The 21,938-nt window shown below is 41.0% G+C and overlaps 1 protein-coding gene across 12 annotated transcripts in view; it reads right to left on the reverse strand.

Annotated features, from left to right (window-relative positions):
* The window catches only part of adgrl2b.1 (adhesion G protein-coupled receptor L2b, tandem duplicate 1), a 90,951-nt gene that overhangs the window by 14,959 nt on the left and 54,054 nt on the right, over positions 1–21,938 (reverse strand). For 9 of the 12 annotated variants that reach the window (XM_005476386.4, XM_013270386.3, XM_005476383.4 and 6 more), the window contains 10 exons: positions 21,338–21,637; positions 18,142–18,242; positions 16,126–16,311; positions 13,129–13,167; positions 8,690–8,873; positions 6,983–7,105; positions 5,115–5,320; positions 4,673–4,846; positions 3,292–3,501; positions 621–841 (listed from right to left, as the gene is read on the reverse strand). In XM_005476386.4, coding sequence (XP_005476443.1) covers positions 621–841; positions 3,292–3,501; positions 4,673–4,846; positions 5,115–5,320; positions 6,983–7,105; positions 8,690–8,873; positions 13,129–13,167; positions 16,126–16,311; positions 18,142–18,242; positions 21,338–21,637 — 1,744 coding nt within the window. The remainder of the gene's footprint in view (positions 1–620; positions 842–3,291; positions 3,502–4,672; positions 4,847–5,114; positions 5,321–6,982; positions 7,106–8,689; positions 8,874–13,128; positions 13,168–16,125; positions 16,312–18,141; positions 18,243–21,337; positions 21,638–21,938) is intronic. The other 3 variants (XM_005476385.4, XM_005476384.4, XM_005476387.4) reach the window with 1 other exon arrangement.

Genomic DNA, 21,938 nt, shown 5'->3' on the forward strand with positions numbered 1-21,938 from the left:
AAGAAAACCCGACCTTAAGGGAGTGCTGGCCTCGTGCCATGAGAAGCTGCAGTGTAAAAGCCAGTGGTTACTGGACTCATGACTTCACAGTCTGCAAATGTCTACAAATGTGGGATGTCTGTGTGTATGTAAGAACAGTAAACATTGTAATGTAGACAGTTTAAGAATGAATTGCACCTCGGCCCGCGTTTATCACCGGGAAACAGAATGGAAAATAGAGTTTGAAAAAGGCGGTTTACTTAAATTCCATAAATTAGAGAGGACTCGCCGTCTTACAAATCATAAAGCTTGCTGCTTGGATGAAGACCAGCAGAGGAGTGCATAAACTTTTAACTGACATGGGCGGCAATTATCCACATCCACAAGACTAAAAACCCAGCGAGCGAGTGCAGCTAGCCAGCACATTCATTAATGCAGCTGCTTTGCTCACAGCCTCTTCTTTTAGCAATGACAGGCTGTAAATTTGCCAGGGGGCCAGAGGTGGACTACTCTTTGTGATATTACTATCATTAGCACATACAGTACATGCTGTGTGGGTGTGTCGCAGTGGGGAGAAGGGAGGACTAAAGCTTGTGATATTTATCCCGGGAAGAAAGCCTCTGCAAAGATCCCACACTTACGCCCGCTGAGTGCCGTAGCTTCTGTAGTCAATGGCCGCTGAGATGCCCACCACCACGGCTGGGATGAGGTACCCAGACATGTAGTAATACTTCCTGCGTGAAAACTCGCTCTCAAACACCTCGACCAGCATGAGGTACAGCTGCACGCCCTCCAAACACATCCACACGAACGCGGCCAGGAAGCAGAAGTGGAGAACTCCAGCGATGATGGAGCAGACCAGCTGATGAGAAAATACAAGCAGACGTTACATGCAGAGGTAAAAGGACAGTGAAAGAGCTAATTTTACTAAACCCTGCGCCTTGGATGAACACACTCCCCTCCCTGCTGCTTTGGAAAGGTTTATTCATGCGGTCAGCTTTCTGCTGTCGGGTCTGAGAGGAATTCAGAGTGTCATAATACCAATCAAAGCAACCATAATAAATGTGTAATTTAATACTACAAAACAACACTGCTGACCTGGTCGACCTTACCCTGCTAAACCTGCGGAAGCTCCTGATGGTGACCTTACCTTGTGCTTTTGCCAGCACTTTCCACACACCCTTTTGCTGTACTGAAAATAATAGATAAATAAATAAATAAAAATTTTTTTTCCCTTTTTCATTATTACCAACAGTGACTTGTCTATAGTATTTAACACAAATCTGTATGTTTGTGCTTAAGGTTTAGAAGAATGGTTTGAATTCAGTCTAGTTATTTATTTTTATTAAGACAGGACTAGATGATTGCAGATGTATGCTAGCAGATTTCTGCATCTTTTAGCTGAAAATGTTTGTTTTTTAGTCCACAGCTTTATTGTTGTGATTTGTGGGATCAGAAATGTGCCTTAGTAAGGCCAAATACATGCTGCACACTAATAATAAATGATGAAGTGACGCTTTTAGCAGCGTAATAACACTTTCACTGGGAGTCAGTGGAGACCAAACCAGAGCTAAAAGCATAGCAATGATTGATAATTATTACCTTTATCTTTTAGATGGATGTTAATTGATGCAAAGATTAAGCTTTTTAACATGTTTTGAGATACACATTTCTGTCAAAGTTTGAAATTAAGAAGCTACATATTCAGCGAGTAAAGATGTCTTTTAGTCTTTTTATATAAAAGAAATATCTAGCAACAAATCAGCTTCATAAATATCAGAATCAGATGTTTGGAGGTACTTTCATTTTTCTATCGATCAAATAGTTCAAATGCTCATTTTTCACACTTTATTAGAATTTAAAAATCTGCATCTTCCTCCTATAAATGTAACAGATTCCACAGATCTCTAAGTATCCCTTGAGGTTTCTCGCATGATGTCACGTGCACATTGCTCAAGAGCGGTTGTGAAAAATGTGTGGTTGCTGGCTGTCAGGTGAAATCGATCACAAAGAGGATGCTGCACCAAAAATCTCCTTGTGTTAGCTGAGGCATAACTTTTGCTTTGAAGGCAAACGTTCTCCATTTCAAGTTTGTGTCGAGCTTCTTCCAAGTCTCACCGCCGTTCAGCTTTTAGTTAATGAGTGTTTGCAGACAAGATGGCATCTCCCATGAAAACTACAGGCAACCGCAGCAATGTGAGACCAGAGCAATCACCGACCAGGAGAGAAATAACCTTTTTTCTCAAGCAACCAGTTTCTTATTTTTCCCCTATTGAGCCAGTAAACGAAACAGGAAAAAAAAAAGTTAAATAAATCTAAATACTTCTGAGATAGGTGAGTGTGAGAGAGACAGATTAAGCTGTATCTGACTGTGGACCTGATTCAGTGTAAATCTGCAGGCCAACTGCAGTTAGCCAAGTCAAACTGCTCTATTAAAAACCGCTCCTCACTCATGAAAGCAGATTTTTCAGCTGCAAACTTGGTTTAAATTGAATTTTCTAGAGAAATCTTACAGCAGACTAAATTTTTACATCCTCTTAAAATGATATGAAGAGTTATGTTCCAAAACCTAAACCTTAAAATAATAAAATGGTTAAATAATTCCTAAACAAAGCCTTTTATTTACCCAAAAGCTTTTATATTTAAATTTTTTGGTTTAAACCCTTTAACCTCTTGTGTTAGTTTTGCTCTCGACGCAAAGGAAGGCAAAGTTTCAACAACCAGTTTCCTCACAGCCGGGGGCGGGTCATTAACCAGCCTCCAGCCCTGTGTAACTGGATCTTTAGCAACCGACTTTCCCAGTGACTGTCAGCAGCGTCCATTAACCACTCGCCAATAAGTTGCTAATACACATTTTTGCCTCACACTCGGTGTTTGCCAGATGGCCCCGGATTGTCCTCTAGGCCAGTGAAACTGGGGGACACTGTCACCATGATTGTCACACGTCCAAAGTGTTGCAAAAGTTAACATCCCATTGTTAGCAGTCACATGTTTGCAAAACCTCAATAAAAACATAAATAATTTCAGACATCTGTGATTAAATTACAGGAAGAATATTTGATTACAAATAAATATGTTGCTGCCATAAAAGGCGCACTCCTGCTTTTAATATCTGCATTAAATTCTACCACTGGCAGACTCCTAATAGAAATATGATATTTTAATCTAATGTGGATTTTTTTTTTTTTGGTTTGCCACTTCAAAGGAAAACTGAAGGGAAAATTCAGGCGTACAAAAGGTTAATTACAGCAGATGAGACTATTAATCAGTAGTGTGAAATTAAAACCTTCTGCAGAGTCAATTCCACAGTACCTTTGGTTCTGTCATGTTGATGCCCACAAGAAAGAGAAGCTCGCCGATGAACAGGTTGAGGCACAGGTTTTTGTGAATGGTGTTGCGGTCACTCTGCAGACCTCTGAAGAAGCAGAAGGTGAAGAGGCTGATGGCCAGGCAGACCAGAGACACAGCAATGCCCATCCTGGTGATGACAGTAAGGAGAACCTCGTGCACGCTCCCGTCCCTCTGCAGAGAAATAGAGAAAGCACGGACTGACTTTAAACTTTGCACCTCTCATTATAATGGGCAGCATTTGAGCACGTAATGAGTGAAGCTGTGCCGGCCTAATGGGGACACACATGCACGCTGTATGTTGTCACTGAATCGAAATCTCTGGAGTGTTTAATCCTCGCTTATTACTGGGAAAGTCGCATCACCTTGCTGATATTAATGATTAGAGCCACCACAACATGTTTTGGTATTCATATGACAACTTGACTGATTAAAACGACGCAACTATCCTTTAATCTCATTAGAGCTCATGAAGTTTCACTAGAAAGTGTTGCAGAAAGTGACATCAACAGAAAAATGCCACAAAAAGAGCTGTGAACATGTGGCATCCGCGTTCTCGCTTTGCGGTTGAATCACGCTGCGTTTCAGGAGGTCCAAAACTGAGCGCATTTCAAGACGGCCACCTGGCAAAAGTGAAAATAGCAGACACGACCATAAAAAAATATCACTCAAGGACATGGTGGCCTCAAAGTGAGCCAATTCCTCCTGTGATATTTGTAATTTTATTGAGGGCAGGAGTTACAGTTGAGGTGATGTGTAGGGAATTGGTGGGGCTAAGCCTAGCCTCAGGGCTCTGGTTTCAAGCTGTGGTTAAGGTTGAGGTTAAGACAGATGACAGGCATAGAGTTCATGAGTTGGGACGTATTATTAGACAAACCACAAACTTATCCTCTACATTTATTACTGGCTAGGTCCTCGCTGCACATGCTATTTATCATGTAATTGGATTGTAATTGCATTTCGCGACCAAATGGGTCCAACACCACTTCAAGAGGGGTGGAGACACAAGTTAAAGCTGAAGTTATGTTGTTTCCCATGATTCTCTGAGACATATGCACAGAGGAATATTAGACACGGATCACAGGTAGAACATAATTACTTCTGATAATGGTATGGCACTTCCTGACACAAACTCGCACTTTTAAAGTGACAGCCCTGCTGCCTTTTCTCCACTTCTCCCTTTCTTCCCTGCCCTTACCTTCTCCTCCAGCTATAATCTAATTATCTCCACTGAAATGCCATTCTTGTTCTTGCCGCGTGTGCACAAATCTTTAAGTGAGACGGAAGAACGAGTAATTGAGACAGAAAAATAGCTCGAGCGAGCCACAAGGCGAGGGCCACTTACCACATTTCCCCGATGAGCCATGAGGATGGCAAAGTTGGTCAAGTGACTGCACGAGCAAGTGGTGTGGCTCTTATTGGTTTCCAGCAGTTTACAACCCTGAGTGGACCAGTATCCCATCATGCTCCTCTCTGAGTAATTCCAGAAGGAACAGTTGGGATTGTAATAATGTTCTTTCTGCAAAACACGAAAGCAGAGAGGGAAAAAAATGAAACATTTATGAATATGCGCTGTTGAAGCACGTCAGTCGTGTTTATTTCTCCTTTTTTTCGATTTAAAAAAAAAATGTAATCAATTATTTGTGAAGGAGAAAGCTCAAAATGTTGCTAATCATCACTAACGGCACACGGTTTCTCCTTTACTGTAAAAGGTATCGCGGTCTATCCTGTTTTTTGACAGCCTGGCTCTATAGTGTGGTCAGGGTAAATCTCAGAGGGAGGCTTACATCCAGGTGCTCCAGTGTGAAGATCACGGGGTCTGCCACAAACACACGGCTCGACTCCTTTGTAATAGAGGCTGACAGGATGTGGGAGTTGACAGTGAGAGAGAGGTTGTGTTTGTTCAGGTCTCCCATTCCCCGCAATGTGGCATTTTCTGTGCTGAGGAACTGACCCAGGTGCTTGTAGAGTACAAATACCAGCTTGGCTACACCTATGGCAAACAATAAGAAGTACAGCATTAGCATTAACAGTTATCTACCATACAGTAATAATTCACTCCCGAAAAATAACACGGCTCACTGCATTTTATATAAAATATATAGATTGTTAAAACCGGTGCCTCTGCCAATGAACACACAGGATGTCGAGCCAGTTAGACAGATGAGGTGTACAACTCATCTGTCTAACTGCTGCAAAGCGCACTATGCTTTACTCATTACAGTGATAATTAAGATGAATTTTAAAATATGAAACATCTGATCCACTTTCTTCATGTTTTACATGTTTTTAAAACTATTTTTAATGGCAACCTTAAGACTCTTCATTGCAAAATGATGTGCTTTCGCTGCGTTGCTCCAGCAACATCATAATTAATGTCCATTGTTGCCACTAACCGACCATGTCACTGGGAAAAGATAAGAGATTAAAAGCCAGGTGCACATGGGAGACATTTGCCTTTGGGGCTTTTTAACCAAAACCATGATCTTTATCTAGACCAGGTAGTTTGGTTGCTTCAGCCTAACAATACTCCAACTGAAAACCTCAACATTAATGCAAAAATCAAACAAAGACTAAAAATAATGAGGCAGTAAGTTATGGTTATGCATAGAACAAGAGTCCCAATCTCCTGGGTGAAAGTCCTCTTTAGTATTCCACCTCACCAGAAACTTCTTAAACATTTTTAGCAAAAGTTCTGTTTTCTGCAAAAGTGATCGTTACACTTTTTTCCCCCCTTCCCCGCAATATCAAAATCTTGAGATTAGATCACTAATCTCAGATCTGTGTGTGTGTTTGTTTGTTCACAAACTCCTCCTAAGATCATCAGGAACATCTTAGGCCCGCGTAAGTCTTTTACGTAGTCATTGGTTTTTATCTATATCAGATATTATGATGTTATCATGCTTCCTAGCAACCACCGAGTAACAGGTTTTGTTTTTAAGCCTTTATGCACCTTTAACACCTTATGAAAGCATCCGACAGTTTTAATTTCAGGACAATAACATTTCATTTATGTCCACAAAAACTGAATTATCCATGAATAGCAAATAGCTAAAATGGCCACTGGCTTTTAGCATTTATTGTGATTGGACAGCAGAAGTAAGACAGAGAAACTGGCAGAAAGACACACAGTAAATAACCTTTGGGGCAGATTTGAACCCAGGCCTCTGCATGAGCCCAGTAAGCTAAACCAGCAGTCCTAGATAACACATATAATTAAAAAAAAACAAAAACAAACTTTCAATACAAACAGGTCAAGCAATACTTCAGCATAGACATGCACAAACACATAAAACCTAAACAACTGTTGTTTTTGTTGACCCATATCCAAGGAGCATTGCCTTTTAGCATCGCTAATTCGTTCCAGGATTTATGCTAAGCTAAGCTAATAACCTCCTGATTATATTACCCCATACAGTGCAGTGCATGAGACTCATATTGTAACTCCCGGCAAAAAATAAATAAATCAATGAGCATATTTCACAAATGTCTTACTAATCCGATTCAGAATGCCTTAGCACGTAAAATCACTTTAAGGCATTATCCCAACTTAATTACCCAAATGAAAACAACTATGTGAATTAGGACATGGTTATGAACTACCATCGAACCATCTGATCAGCTAGGTGTTTCTGCTGCGGTGACGTTGTCTCACCGTTTTTGCTGTTGACTTTCACCGTGTTGGAAGACAGCTGAAGAGTCATTCCGCTCTTGCTCGTCTGTGGAAATCTGAAGTCTTGCACCTGCCCGTCGGTGCTTAGCACACACACCTCCAACACTGAGAGATGGCCGAGGTAAAAGGGAAAGCGACAGAGAGATTGAGAGAGGGGGAGATGTATTACTCATAGGCAACATTTGAGAAGCATTACATGGTGTTTAATAGAACTCTATCGCTCAGGCCCAGTGGGGTATGTGTAAAGACTCGAGGTTCATTGTACCAGTAACAGAATCCAGTCTTATTGGCAAAACCCCGTCGAGTGTCATTTACTTAAAAAACCATGTCACTAAGCTGTTGGCTGGCATTGTGAAAGCCTTGGAGGCAGGAGCGGAAGAAAAAATAACAACAAGGGCAACGATAGAAGATGAGCAAATTCAAGCACGCAGCCTACTGCAGCATGAATGTCAAATATTCATAGGATCAAAAATATCATTGAGCTTTTACTTTACTTTTTCTTTCCCCTGTGGGTTCAGATAACTCTGGGCCTCGACGAGCAAATCTCTGAAAATCCTCCAAATTCCTGCAGCCCCTCTCTCTGGTATGCCAGCTGCCGGGTGGTGCTCCCTTTGATGTGTGAAATTATTAAAGGGTCAGGAGGACACACGTATCAGCACACTCCCTCCCATCAGAAACGGCCTCACTTCCTCAGATAGATGGCTTCTGACAGACGGAGATGAGGAATTGTTCTCTAGCTGCTCCCCCCACCACCACTACCACCCGCCATCTACCTTTTAGCTCCCTTTCTCCCTTTTTTCCCTCGCCCTGCCCTTGATACTCGCCCGGAGATGCCATTTGAGCTTCGAGGAAACTGCTAATTAGAATCAACAATCATTTTCAGCTTTTTTCAACTCTTTTAAGAGAGGTCAGGTAGGCGGTTCTCTGAGGTTTCTTCATATTTAGTTATGTTTCTTCACTGGAGCATTATCTATATTGTGCAGATAAGCAAGCACTTGACAAGCTCATAAAAACTGTCTGAATGCGGTGATTAAATGGCTAATGTGAAACATATTACACAATGTGTTAATCAATGCTTTTGGTAAAGACAGAGCAACTAGTCCTTATCAGTTTGGCTAACTACTTATTAATGGGAAAGGCTTAGAGGGAACAGATAGAGTGTCATGTGAATGGAGCAGTGCCATTCAATTGGTTTCTTTGTTTCCCCCCCAAGAGGTCTGGACAGTTCATCTGGCAGCACCCATTCAATGAGGTGACTTTACAATGCAGGAAAAAGATTAAAAATCAATGAGGTATAAGACAAAAAGGGTAAGTGGAGGACCATAACCATAGAAACAAAGAGATACGAGTAGAAATATGACAGTTCACTGCACAAAGCTGACTTATATGAATGAGATCATGTTGATAATAAAGTGTCTGCCTTTGAGGGCAAATTAGCTTTTTTCCTCTTTTTTTTTGACTCCAATCTTTTCTTATGACGTCAGTGAAACAAGATGAGATGTGGCGATTTTCAAAATGACGCTCTTCTTAAAGAATAGCTGCCCGAATGTGAGACAATTTTTACCACTGTGTTTAAAACAATCTCCCTGAGACTGAAAAAAATGAAAGAAAAGAAAAGCCATCAACATCACAGACTGTGAATGATGGATGTGCACATGTGGTTTTCTCAGTTACTGGAGAGGAACTTACGGATATTCTCTGCGGGAACTTTCACGATGGCGGGCTCAATCAGGTTTTCCGCGAGGACAAACGCCCCTTCCTCCAGGGTATCCAGCAGCATCGTGGCGGCGTGCGTTTGTTCCGTGGAATTCATGTCTTTCCAGGATTTTAGAGCTTCCGGCCTCAAGAGGTTGTCAACAGTGTCCACAATCGCCTGTATCCATGGAGACAAGACAAATTTGTCAGCTTGCAGTCCGTCCAACCCCAAATCATAACTTGAGTTTAATGACAAAGAGCAGGGACTGGAAAACAAATAATAATAATAATTAAAAAAAGATCACAAAAGCAAAATCATTCCAACTGAAGACATGAAGGTCAGAGAAAGCCATGGGTAGCTAAAATAATAATGACGATGGAATATTTAGTGTGTATTATTTAATATTCTGTTTAAAAAGAATAAAGCGAATCTGGGAAAGTCTCTCGTGGGCCAGCGTCTTTATTGAATGATAATGCAAACATCCTTGAGGGTAAAAAGAAATACAAACCAAATGTTTTGGGGTTTTGTTCCCCCTTCATTGAATGCTACATTTGCACTTCCTGCTTTAAGCAGCTATTTTTCAAAAAACAAACCAAAAAAAAAAAAGCAATCGTATCCATGGACAATACTCTTATTTCCATAACAGGATCTGACCATAATGACTTGGATACAATTTTCCTCGAGGAAAGAGGGCATTATCGTGAAATCCGTGTTCGGCATAGTAGTGCAAGTCAAAACAGCAGAGAGAGGGGAGGGGAGGGTGGTGGGATTTCTGCTTGTTTTAAATGGCAATCCTTTCATTTCCTGCTTTCTGATAAGCAGTATGCGAGCAAAACATTCCACAAAACTTACACAAGTATCATATGTTGATAAAACAAGAGTTTCCTTTGACCCTGGCCGGGTAAGTTCATGACTCCTGGCTGGTACAATTAAGAAACAACATCATTAACTTTCTTAACCCCCCTCGAAAAAAACACACAGACATTTGTACACAGATCTAGAGGAGCCCTGGGTGTGATAAATCAGAGTGACAATTTAACCATAGGTGCCATTACCCACAGCAAGACCCACCACAATAACGGTAATTAACCAAAACAAGCCCTTGCTCACTGTACCAATTAGTCACAGCTGTGATTATCCAAAACACTAATTGACCAAGGACAGGATTATCCATTTGCTTGGAATAACAAGAAAGGGAATCAACCAAAGTCTGCACCAATATATGATTAACCGCAACGTTTTAACCACTGAGCTGATGTTAACCGCAGCAGTGATGGCTGTATCCAGACACAGAGTGCTCAGCATGTCTTTATATCTTGGGTCCAAGCACAAAAAATCAATCTCTGTGGCCCTAACCTTGCAGGCAACTGTGACTATGACAGGAGTTAAGTGTGTGTGAGTGTGTGAGTGTGAGAGAGAGAGAGAGAGAGAGAGCGAGAGAGAGAGAGAAGTGGCGATTATGGGGTTGGAGCCATTACAACCAGACAGACACTAAATGGTCTTCTCCCGCCCCCTGGTAAGCCATCCTCAAAGGACCCATGAAATCCAAAAGAGGGGGGGGGGGGGGAGTCTGTCTCCAATTTGTGTAGCACAGAAAGAATCTGTCTTCTGATTTAATTCATGCCTGGGTGGTGGTCAATTTACAAATCACAAGAGTGCAACCACCAGGGGAGCCCCTGTGGCTGCCCATATCTGCAGAATATTCAGCTGCTCTGACTTAAACAGCAATGGACGACTATCAGTGACACTGAAAAATAAAATAACAGCCACATTAGCTTTAAGCTAATTGCTAATGCCATGATGCCAATGTGCTCAATATGGCAATGTTAGGTTCTAGATATTTAGGAGTTAGTTGCAGGTTCCTCATCTTTGATTAGCATGACTCTTGTGCACAGAGCTCAGAATTTGGTTTTAAGATATTTAATGAAAAAGCAGAGACATAACTTATAACAGTGCAGCTGGTTCGATGCCCCAGGGCCCAGAAGGTAGAGGGGACCAGTCAACATCACTATCAAGTAGTCCCCCCCGGCATTACACAGCATGCACATATTCACTGTGTTTAGATAAAGCTGGACAGATGCTGCAATATATTGCTTTTATTTCCTGGCCTTCCTCTTGTCATTTGTGGAAAATGCTTGCAAACCTCTTGACGTCAACTGTGAAACAATTTGTTCGGCAGAAAGTGTCTTACAGAGTAGTTTATCGGCACAGCCCAGGAGACGACATGGTGGTAAGGGCCCAAAGAAAAATCTGCACGGGGCCAAACATGGTCAGAAGTGTCTGGGACACAATAATGGAAATAAGCAAAATGCTTCGAAATCCAGCATTTATACAGCATGTTGCTCAAGTAAATAGTAAATTATTGTATAAAAGGCTTTTCTACTCTCCTTGAGCCCTCAAACTGCTTTATACACAATGCCTCATTCACCCATTAACACAAGCACTGTTTTCTACACTCAGGTGCTTTCTATCTAACTTTCTCACATATTTATACTTCAATGAACGCATCGACTTGAGGTTCAGTATCTTGCCCAAGGATACTTTGGCATGCAGACAGGAGATTGGAGCAGCCAGAACCACAAAGTTTCTGTTTAGTACAGGGGTGGGCAATCTCAGTCCACGAGGGCCGGTGTCCCTGCAGGTTTTAGATCTCACCTTGGGTCAACACACCTGAATCACATGATTAGTTCGTTACCAGGCCTCTGGAGAACTTCAGGACATGTTGAGGAGCTAATTTAGCCATTTAAATCAGCTGTGTTGGTTCAAGGACACATCTAAAACCTGCAGGGACACCGGCCCTCGTGGACTGAGATTGCCCACCCCTGGTTTAGTAGATGGTCTTCTCTACCTTCAGAGCTACAGCCCTGCCTTATCCCAAGTCTAATCTCTATACATTTTCTAAGGTACAGACTTGATGATTTCTCAATAACTCTGTTCTCTATACCTGCAAAATACATCTGCTGAGGAAAAAAAATGATCCTCCTTGTATTCAAAAGCTTTCTTCAGCAGCAATCTTCAGTGTTTCAGTCACAGGATCTTCTGCTAACCTATTCCAGGTACCTCTGAACTCAGATTTCAGGAATTGGGACGACTTAGCGCATTCCAGAAAAAGTGAAAAAACAAACAAAAAAAACCAGGCAATTCAAGTAACACGAGCAACACAATATAACACTTTTTTCATGCTTAAAATCACCGCTGCAGCAGATTCATGGACAGAGCCTGGTCTGCAACTGGCTTGTTCCGTAAGTCATAAATACACAGCAGTGGCAGTGCTGATTAAAAGTTTTACTACTGTTTATGTTCACTGTCGCCATTTTGGATTGTTAACTCTGGGAAGCTGTGGCTGCTTTAACTTTCCAAGCAGGATATCCGAGTATATGGGGAGAACGGACCATAATAATGCATACTTTCAAGCTGCAGTGCTAAATGTAAACTAAATACAGGCAGGAGGAGGTGTATGGGATGAAGTGCATAAGGAGAGGCCCATCTTTACAAACCATTGTACTTTCGGCAAAGCTAGAGTCTGGGATAAGGCCGCTGGGCACCATGAATATTTGTGTCAATCCACCACTGACAGACTGACACTGCCATGCTGCCTTCAATTATGTCCCTACCACAACTTAAAATAAATAAATGAATGAATAAATGAATTTTTAAAATCTGCTGTAGGTAATGCAACACTCAACAACTCAAATGTATCAAGGTACCCCTCCCCTCCATCCATGAGCCACCGAGAAACACAAAATCTAAACACCATGCAGTGCGTGCATCTTCTCCCATGTGTCTACATCACGGCCTTGTCTTTCAGCAGACCCAAGCCCGAGAAAATAAACAGTACTGCACTCCACTAAGTAAAATGTCTGGTGGACAGCCTGCAAAGATCAGACTGGAACACAAACATATTTGATGGGGTTGGAAATTAATCCCACAGATAAATCAAAAAGGGGCCAAGAGTTTTTTTTATTTTATTATTATTATTTGCAATGGCGACAGTAGAATTTGTACAATATAAGCAAGTGAAAATTGAGCACACTGCCACTTTGATCACACTTCTGCCTGACAGGGAGGTGCAATTACAACCGTGGGAAGGCAATTATTCACACGACGTGTAAAGAGCCGACAAGAGAAGAGATGGAGGGAGGCAAAAAAAAAAAGAGTGGCGGAGGCAGAGGAGGAGGAGAAAGTAAAAAAAAAAACGAAGGGAAGATTTACGAGTGAAGAAGAATATGGATGGCGGCATCCTCAGATGGACAGAATGACAGGACAGCAGACAGCAGAATCTGAGGAAGTGGCCGCATTTTGTACAAACACATCAGCAGGCACACGCTGTAACAAAACAATCAAAGACATAAAGACAGACAGTGCGGCATGCTGCAAGCCAGGCGTTAGGGATCGGGGTGAAAAAGGAATGCAGAAAGCCTGGCAGTTATACCTTCATGTACGCTCTGCATGTCTTCTCCCTTTTTTGAAGCTTTTCCGCACAACCAGATGATCAAGTGCATGAAACGGATTGAAGAAAGAGGAGGTAAAAAAACAGGAAGCATTAAGTCATGCCACTTACCATCAATTACAGACAGTGTTGGTCAAGTTACTTGAAAAAAGTAATCAGTAACTAATTACTGATTACTTCCCCCCAAAAGTAATCCCGTTACTTTACTGATTACTTATTTTCAAAAGTAATTAATTACTTACTTAGTTACTTTTTAATTCTTACTTCCCAATTCTACTTTTTCTGCATAATCCATCATACAAAATGTAATCAAATGGAAAAGTCTCTTTTTAAAACTTGTTTTATTAGTTTTAATCTTTTAACTTTATGCATCAAGCAAAAATTAAATTATATGCAACATTCTCTGACTGGAAGAAATTTGTTTAACATTTAAACCTATTTTCTGCACATTCCAGCACATAAAATAAAATATTTTTTATTTGATGTTTACACTCACTCTTTCAAATAGATGCAAGTAAAACACAGCAGAAAATAAATAAAGTCAAAGACTAGCGGTCCTGTTGCTCTATTTTCACCTATAAAGCAGGAGTGGGTTAGGCGAAGGTTTACCCTGGTGCAGGTGTGCCGCAGCGGTCAGTGGAAGAATCCGCGAGTTTCTCTGTGAATTTCACATTACGTCGTAGCGCACTCGGTGCTTGCTTGGAAGTTTAGGGGTTTAAAAAGAAGTTTTCTTCCCACGCAGTGAACAGTGGACACTAATGTTTTTGTCACTTTTTATGGAATCAAACTCAAAATAAGGTCAGTACTTCCACGCTTTAAACGCTGCACGCTCATACTCTCTCCCGCACTCGATATATTATCCATTATTGATCTGCAGACAGCTGTTGTCACGAACGTCGCACTCGCTTACATCACTGTCATGAGACATTCTCGCAAAAAATCACGGTTTTAGTAACGCAGTAACGCAGCGTTCCTACGGGAAAGTAACGGTAATCTAATTACCATTTTTGCAATAGTAATCCCTTACATTACTCGTTACTTGAAAAAAGTAATCAGATTACAGTAACGGGTTACAAGTAACGCGTTACTGCCCATCTCTGATTACAGAGTTAATGAAAAGAAGAAAAGGCACAGGTCTATTAACTATAACCCAAAGAGTAATAAGTGCTTTTCAGGGGAGCTGTGTTTGAATACTAAGTATAAATTTGGATCAAGTCAAAGTGAGGGGAGAGAGACGAGAAACGCAAAGCAGCAGTGAGGAAAAAATGCTGAGACCAGATTCTGAAGCTTCCCCATTAGTGATGCTTTAAAATACATTCGGAAGACAAACAATGTGGGATGAGGTCATTTGTATTTCTTGTCATGGAGAAAATAATACAGCGTTAGCTCTCTTTAAAAACCCTTTGTTAGGCTCTTGGCTTTAAATAAGTTGCCGTCTCTTCCTAATTGAGTCAAACCAGAGAAACTCACATATCGTTGCATCAGAATTGGGAAACAAAGAGATAAAAATGTTCCTTGTGTCCAAATTACAACCATACTTTAAAAAAAAAAAAAAAAAAAAAAGCACACACAGGGAACCAGAAATGTTTCTTCAACGTGGTCCAGATTGCACCCGTGGACGCCGCCATTTACTTGTTTATTTGGAGGAAAGAGCTGCGTGAAGCTGAAAGCACCGCGTTCTGTTTTTGTTGGGGGGTGTTCTCAGTTCAGCTTTCCTGAATGCAAATCATGTATGCAATACATTTCTTCTAAACACTTTCAAACCCATGTGTGTAGGCTCAGATGTTCAGGCTTCTTTTTTTTTTTTCTTCTTTTACTGGCACCCATTGGTGTCTATTTATTCCAGTATGGCATGGAAATCATTTGGCAGACAGGTTTCAGTCTGCCTTCTGCAGTAACCTGATTTCTTTAATCATAAGAAAGCCAGATTCTATAAATCAGGGCAAGGAATTAAAAAAAAAAAAAAGATCTTGATTTTGAGATTTCTTGGTCTTGCAAATACATGTGTACATGGCGGAAGTGCTCAGATGGGGGGGAAGACTGTTGGCGGAGAAGCGCAACGAGATCAAAGGAAGGATAACTAAATTATTATATTCACAATTCCAAGCAGGCTGTTTAAAGAGTGACTTTAAAATCAGGCACGGTAGTATTTCTCTGTCAGATTCACCCCTGGTGTGCTCGAGAGTGAAAGTGTGTTTCATTGCAGCTGCAGAGCTGCAGGTACAAACAACAGCTCTGTCACAGGATGTCACAATTTTCAAGTAGTTTTAAGTTGAATGTTGTTGTTGTTGTTGCCTTTGAATTGTTCCAATCACCGCAACAATATTGGCATTGCAGTAAGAAACCTGTTAGCTCTTATCTTCAAATAATAGCAGTGCAGCTGTCTGAACACATGGGCGCAAACAATGGGCGTCATTTTTGGTTGTTTTCTTTTTTGTTCAAAATCACTTTGTTTACACAGCAACTGCTCCAAAGTCTGAATAACAATGTAATTTTTCAAAACTGTCACTCAAATCGCCACGGGACTGCCAGCAGCTACGAGATGTAGTTTTGTCTCAGGCCTGCTTTCTTTCCACTGAGCACCTGCATGAGCTCCAGGAGGGGGCACCTCCACACTTGTCAGCAATGAAGAGTTATTCTTTGTGCTGGTTGGGGGCTCATGGCCATTAGCTCCTTAAAGGTGGAGCTGCCAGGTGAGCCTGTGTTTTCCAACGCTGGTAATTACCAAGGAACTCTAGAGGAATGAGCTTCCCCCGCAGGGTTAGACCTGCCTCCCTAGCCCCCTCACCTCAGACTGCGCGTGTGTTTGGATGATGCATGCGTGCATGTAAGAAAAGCGCCGAGCGGCTTGTGTGCATCTGTGTGTGTGTTTTGCTAATGAATGTCCTGAGTCATGCTGACACAGAACCGGGGCAAAACAGGGACAACGTTTAACGAGAGGGCAGAAAAGGAAAAGGCCAGGGAGGATTTTCACAGCACCTTGTTGAAGCTGCGTCCAGCTGAGTCCTTCTCGTTGGGCTTGAGCTCCTGCAGCTGAGCATCGAGGATGTCCACGAGCTGCTCCATCAGGCGCACCGAGGAGCTGACGTCGCCGGCAAACACCGGGCCCTGTGTGTGACGTGCCAGCTCATTGGCTAAATTTGCAGCATTTTCGCCGCTTCGGATCTAAAAAAAAAAAACAGCCACGGGGAGAAACACGGGGGTGTCAGTGAAGTGTCAGTGATGCAGCGCTCAGATCAGAGTCATGCAATATGAACCTGGACTAATATTTCTCACACACATCTGAAAATTCACAGCAAGTCTAGAAGGAATTTGTCTTTGTGTGCAGACGGAATGCACTCATGGTGACTGTATGATTAACCCGGGAAATTATAACATAACTATGTCTTATTAAATGCACAGCAGTGCTCTCTCCAAACAGAGAACCACTGCAATACTGTGTACATATTTTATATAAAGTGTATCTTAAAACTGCTATACCAGTCTTCCAGGTGTCTTTTGCCACAAACGAATCAATTTTTTGCACAAAAATGCGGCAACGACGACATCAATCAAAATGTGACTTTGAAGTGCCGCCGCCAATTAAACTTCACAAAGAGGAAGCTAATGCAAAACCAACATACCATTAATCCTTGAGCCGTTCAGCCTCCAAAATATAATTCAGGGCTATCAGAAGTATCTTGTAGCTACATTACAACATCTCCCCACTTACTAAAAAGTACTACAGCGGTGTCAACAGACCAGAAGCACTGCAGCTGTAAGGCCCACCATCGCTGGCAATTATATCTTAATAAAATCTAACATCAGGACTTATACAGCCAATTCAGCCAATTAAACGCTGTTCATATTAGTTTCACTTTTTAATGAGCAAATATGCAAAGCTTAGAACAGATAACTAAAGCTCCTGCTTTTTATATGTCATAGCAAGGCTAGGAGTGTGTATAATCGCCTGAGAGTAATGGAGTTGTGTGAGTTTTCGACTTGACAACAGTGCGTAAGATGCAAAATGTGTTGTTGGAGTTTTTTTCTATCTCTGTGCGTTACTTTGAGGGAAAATACTGTTAACTGAATGCTTCTAAAAATATGCAAAAACATGTTGCATTAAAACTTGAATGACGAAAATTCTGGAAGAAGCAGAAACTGTAAGTGTTGCTAACTTTTGTCCAAACACGGGATTCGGACTTCACTTTCCTCTTTTCTTTCTTTTTAAAGCCTATTACACCAATGCATCTGACTTCTATTTGTAACTGCTTAGTATTCCTCACCCGATGAGGTCTCCAAAGACTCCACACAGATGAGGAACATGAGTCTAGCTCCCTCTCAAAACTGGAGTATGCTGAAAGGTAATTATGGATTTTTGTCCAGTGATGCTGAAAACATATCGCATACCCCAGTTTTAATGCAGTGTGCATACTTTCTCTATTACACTTCATTTTTTTGTGTTTCTAGCGTAAAAACAGAGCGTATCCAACACTTTTTCACTTACTACTGTTTCTTTGTTTTTGTTTTTTTAAACACACAGCTGTTCATTAGCCAAGATGTCTTTCAACAATAGGCTGAAACCCTGCCTGAGCCTGCAGCATTCTGTAGGTGTTTTTTTTTTTTCAAGAGAAACAATAATCTCTTCTTCAGGGTTTGCTATGTTTTACATTCCTGTGCATCTAAGCAACTGTTATCTGCACATCTACATTACATTTCTACCTGCATGACATCAAAGCATAAATGTCACCGCAGAAAGAAACCGTGGCTCTTTGATTCTCACTAACAGACTGCAGTTCTTGGCATTTACTCCTGATGCTTTAGCTCATTTCTTTCTGCTGCCAAACAGCATTTTAGTTACCCTTGAAAGTTTCGTGTACACTTGAAAAGTTGTGCGCTGGAAAAATAAACCAAGCTAGGGAACGAGGTCAGAAATTACCGCCGTATGTTGGATCGCAGCCATGTTACGTGGTTGTTTGCTGCTATATTTTTGTGATCGACAAATTCTCCTTTTACCTTTTGTGCCACTTGAGTCACCCAGTGGGAGGTGCAGTTGCTGAGGTCTGGCCCTTTGGAGCACCATGTCCCTGCCATGGTGCAGAGGAAAGAGGCGATGCCTGCAGTACCACAGAATAAAAACAACAGTTGGAGGGGAGCCAGAATTTTGCTCAGATACAGTTTCTCCTGCTTATCCTTCATTCATGCAGACTCTTCACCCGGAACAAAGATTTCTAAATGATTGAAAACCTAAAAGCTTTGTAGACTGTCTGTATGACAAAAAAGTGCAGAAAGGACACTAAAAGACTATTAGAGTTCTTCAAAGCTTGGGGGAAAATGCACAGAAAAAAAGAAAAGGTGGACGCAGTGGTTTGTCATTGATCGTAAACAAATATTTTAGAGACCTATTGCTATGCATGTACAAATAAAACATGATTCTTCCAGATTACATGCAGCTTGACTAGTAAAAGCTAAATCTAAGACTCTAAGTCTCCTTTCCCACTTTCTTTTGAGTCTTTTCAGTGGCCAATCTTTGCAACGGGATGTTTAGGTGGATTTTGTGAAATTACAGCAGATGATCACCTGCAAAATTAATGGCCAAGTTTCTTCATTTCTAGAAGGATTTTTAATCTGGCTAACTAATGGAAGTAGTCCAACGTCTTTATTAGATTTACTTTTGCTCTGGTACAGATTGTTTTTTTCTTCTGTGTGATTTTCTTTCACGGAGAAAAGGGCTTCAAAATTACAGTAAATAGGTACATTTCGAAATCTTATTTTTGCCAAAAAGGCTCAAATCATGCTATAATACATTTTTAGACTGACACGTCCATTTTGTGAAGTTTTACAAAAAGAACAAAACAAAAAAAAGACAAGTAAACCAAGCTGGAAGCAACACCTAAATAAGTAACTGCAATTTTAACATGTTTAATTGGGAGCGTTGTTTTTTTAAAACTGTGATTTGTGATCATTCTGAGGTTTGGTTTATACCTGATTGTTAATGACACTAATTATTTGGCACCTCCTAGAGAGTAAGGACTAATTAAGGCAATTCAAAGCAGTTGGAATAAGACACAAAATAGACATTTATGAATTAGTGTTTCAATAGAAACAGTATTTTTGTAAGCTGTAAACTTTTGTAAACTGTCAGAGAAATGTATATTTTAATATATGAAAATATTGTGTGTTGTTGCTGTGCCATTGTTTTAATTAACCATTTAGTGAATATTTTCCCATTTGTGTTCAAATATCTTTTTGTCTTTATGGTGAATGTTAGACATGGTTAATTTTAAAATGTAATTGTTAATACCCTGTCCATATCTTTAGACATGTCGTAAAAATAGACCTAAAGCCTAGAAACAATTACCTTAGCTTAGCTTAAACTTGGACAAATTGACAGGCAGAAAAAAAGCTAGCTTAAAATTACCTAATGATTTTTGTAAGAAGTCATAACAGAAGAAAACACACATTTTTCACAACACCAATAGTATATGGCTTAAATAAAACAAAATATAAAATGTTGATTATTAAACTTTAGAGGCAATACGAGACATCTTTAGGCTAGTAAACTTAGCACTGTTTCCAGTTTAAGCTAGGCTAATAAGCATCTAGCTCTTGCTCTATACTTAGCTCTTCAGATAAGATAAGAGATGATAGTTGCATTTAATTTGGATTTTCTTTAATCCATACAAGATTACAATCATGCACACAAGCTCAAATATATACATACTGTATACCCCCACTAGTATTTGGTCAACTGTCCCTTAGCTAGCTGCACATTAACAAAATGCAACCAATTAACAGGTTTCTGGCATAATTCTGGTTGAATATTTGACCACTCTTCTTGGCAGAGTTGATTTAAATTGGTTAATTTCCTGGCACTGACCCAGCTTAAAGTCTAGTCCAGAATAGGGCCGAGGTCAGGGCTTTCGAAAGGTCATTCTAGAAGCTGATGTTAGCTCGCTTTATCCATTCCAAAACCAACTTTGATGTGCGTTTGGGATCATTGCTTTGCACGAACACGCAATAGTGTCCAAGTTTCACCCATCAAGCTTTGCTTCACCACCCTCCCTCCAGAAGGCATTTGGCTTGTCCGTGAGGGCAGCTGCAAATTTTAGTCAAGCTTGAAGGTGTTAATTCTGGAGCTGGGGCTTCTTTCTTGGTTGGTCCATAGCAATTTAAAACTCATCACTGTGGACAGTGACGCCGGTGTTCCATCAGTTTCCAGTTCATGGCAGGCTTGAGCCTTTGTGGTTATTGGTTTGTTTTTGAACATCCTAACCAATTTCCTCTTGCAAAGGTGGTGAAACATCCTAATAACTCATAGTTGTGTACAACAGTTTGAACATATGATCTTGGAACCTGCAGTTTTCTAATCTGCAGTTGTCCTGCATATTTGAGTTGGCCAAGACTTTACGCCAGGTACCCTTCCTGACACGGCTCTCCCCAGTTATCCAGGCCTGGAGCTGGAACCAGCAGTACACTGGCTTGTGGCCTCCCTGTAGCTGGTTCCAAGACACCTTCCAAACTTATATAAATCTAAAACTCTTTCCCAGTGTTCTGATATTGATCAATCCAATTAGTGCTGCCAAACAAATCCTTTTGATGCTGGCAAAGAGAAACTAGAAGTTGTAATCAATTATGATCACTTACGAGAACTTAATAGACCTTGGCTTTGTCAAGTTAAATATATTGTAGAACTTTAAGCATCAATTATTAAAATAAAAATGTAAATGCATGTATATATTTGACCCTGTGTGGATTAGAAAAATCCAAAATAAATTCAAACTTTTTGGACCGTCTTTTCTTGTTTTGTTTTTTAAACTTGTTAAAAATGTATGCTGTATAGTCACTGCACCCTGGAAAAACAACAGTATAAAGAAATAACTAAAAGCCCAGAATTACAGCAACATTCATGCCTATGAGGACTGTATATAAACACACACACACACACACACACACACACACACACACACACACACACACACACACACACACACACGAGTGGTAATAGTTTTCTTGTCCACATTTCAGAGGGTGAATAAGTATTTCTTTAAATGTCAGACTGTTCCTCTGTTAAAACCCTATGGTCACAGGGCTGCTAAAAGTTTCAGTGGAATACTTTTACAGACAAAAAAAGAAAGAACGTCTACCTCTAGCAGGCACACAGTAGACAAAATGTTCAATTTTCATGTTTCAAGAAAAGTGGTGGAAATACCTCTGGTCCCCTTGGGGCAGGGCCTCTCCACAGTGGTCCCAGTGTGGGTCTGGGGCCAGTCAATGGCTCTCCTCCTAGTCACCTCGCAGAAGCGTCTGGGTGTTGGAGGCAGCTCTGGGATAGTGGGCTCAGCCGTACTCAAGCCTCGGCTGTCCTCAAACGGATCTCTGCCATCTCTTGGATCTGCTCCTGCCACTGTGGTGTCACCGCGCCCCTTCACAGTGGACACGGCAGTGGTGGTGGTAATTGTTGTGGTCTTAGGCATGGCAGACGAGACAGAGGCGTCTTCGGTGGTTGGCACTACAGACAGAGAGAGGGAGGGAGAGAGCAGTGACGCTGTTAGAGCTCGAGACATAAACATCCTCGCCTTGAACCCCTGCTGTTTCTCGCAGTGGGGGGGGACTGCATCTGTTTTGAGCCTCATGGTTTGTTGGTATTACTAGAGTTACTGCTTCCCATATTTCCTGGAAATAAGAGCATTGTGCGGGTTTCACTCTTTATTTCCACTCCCCCCCCCCCCAGCTCATTTACTAAAAGAAATCAAGATAAACATGCAAACATAACAGTATCACTTACTATTTTATACTTTACTTAAGCCCAT

Source organism: Oreochromis niloticus, linkage group LG18, assembly GCF_001858045.2.
Source record: "Oreochromis niloticus isolate F11D_XX linkage group LG18, O_niloticus_UMD_NMBU, whole genome shotgun sequence".
Lineage (NCBI taxonomy): Eukaryota > Metazoa > Chordata > Actinopteri > Cichliformes > Cichlidae > Oreochromis > Oreochromis niloticus.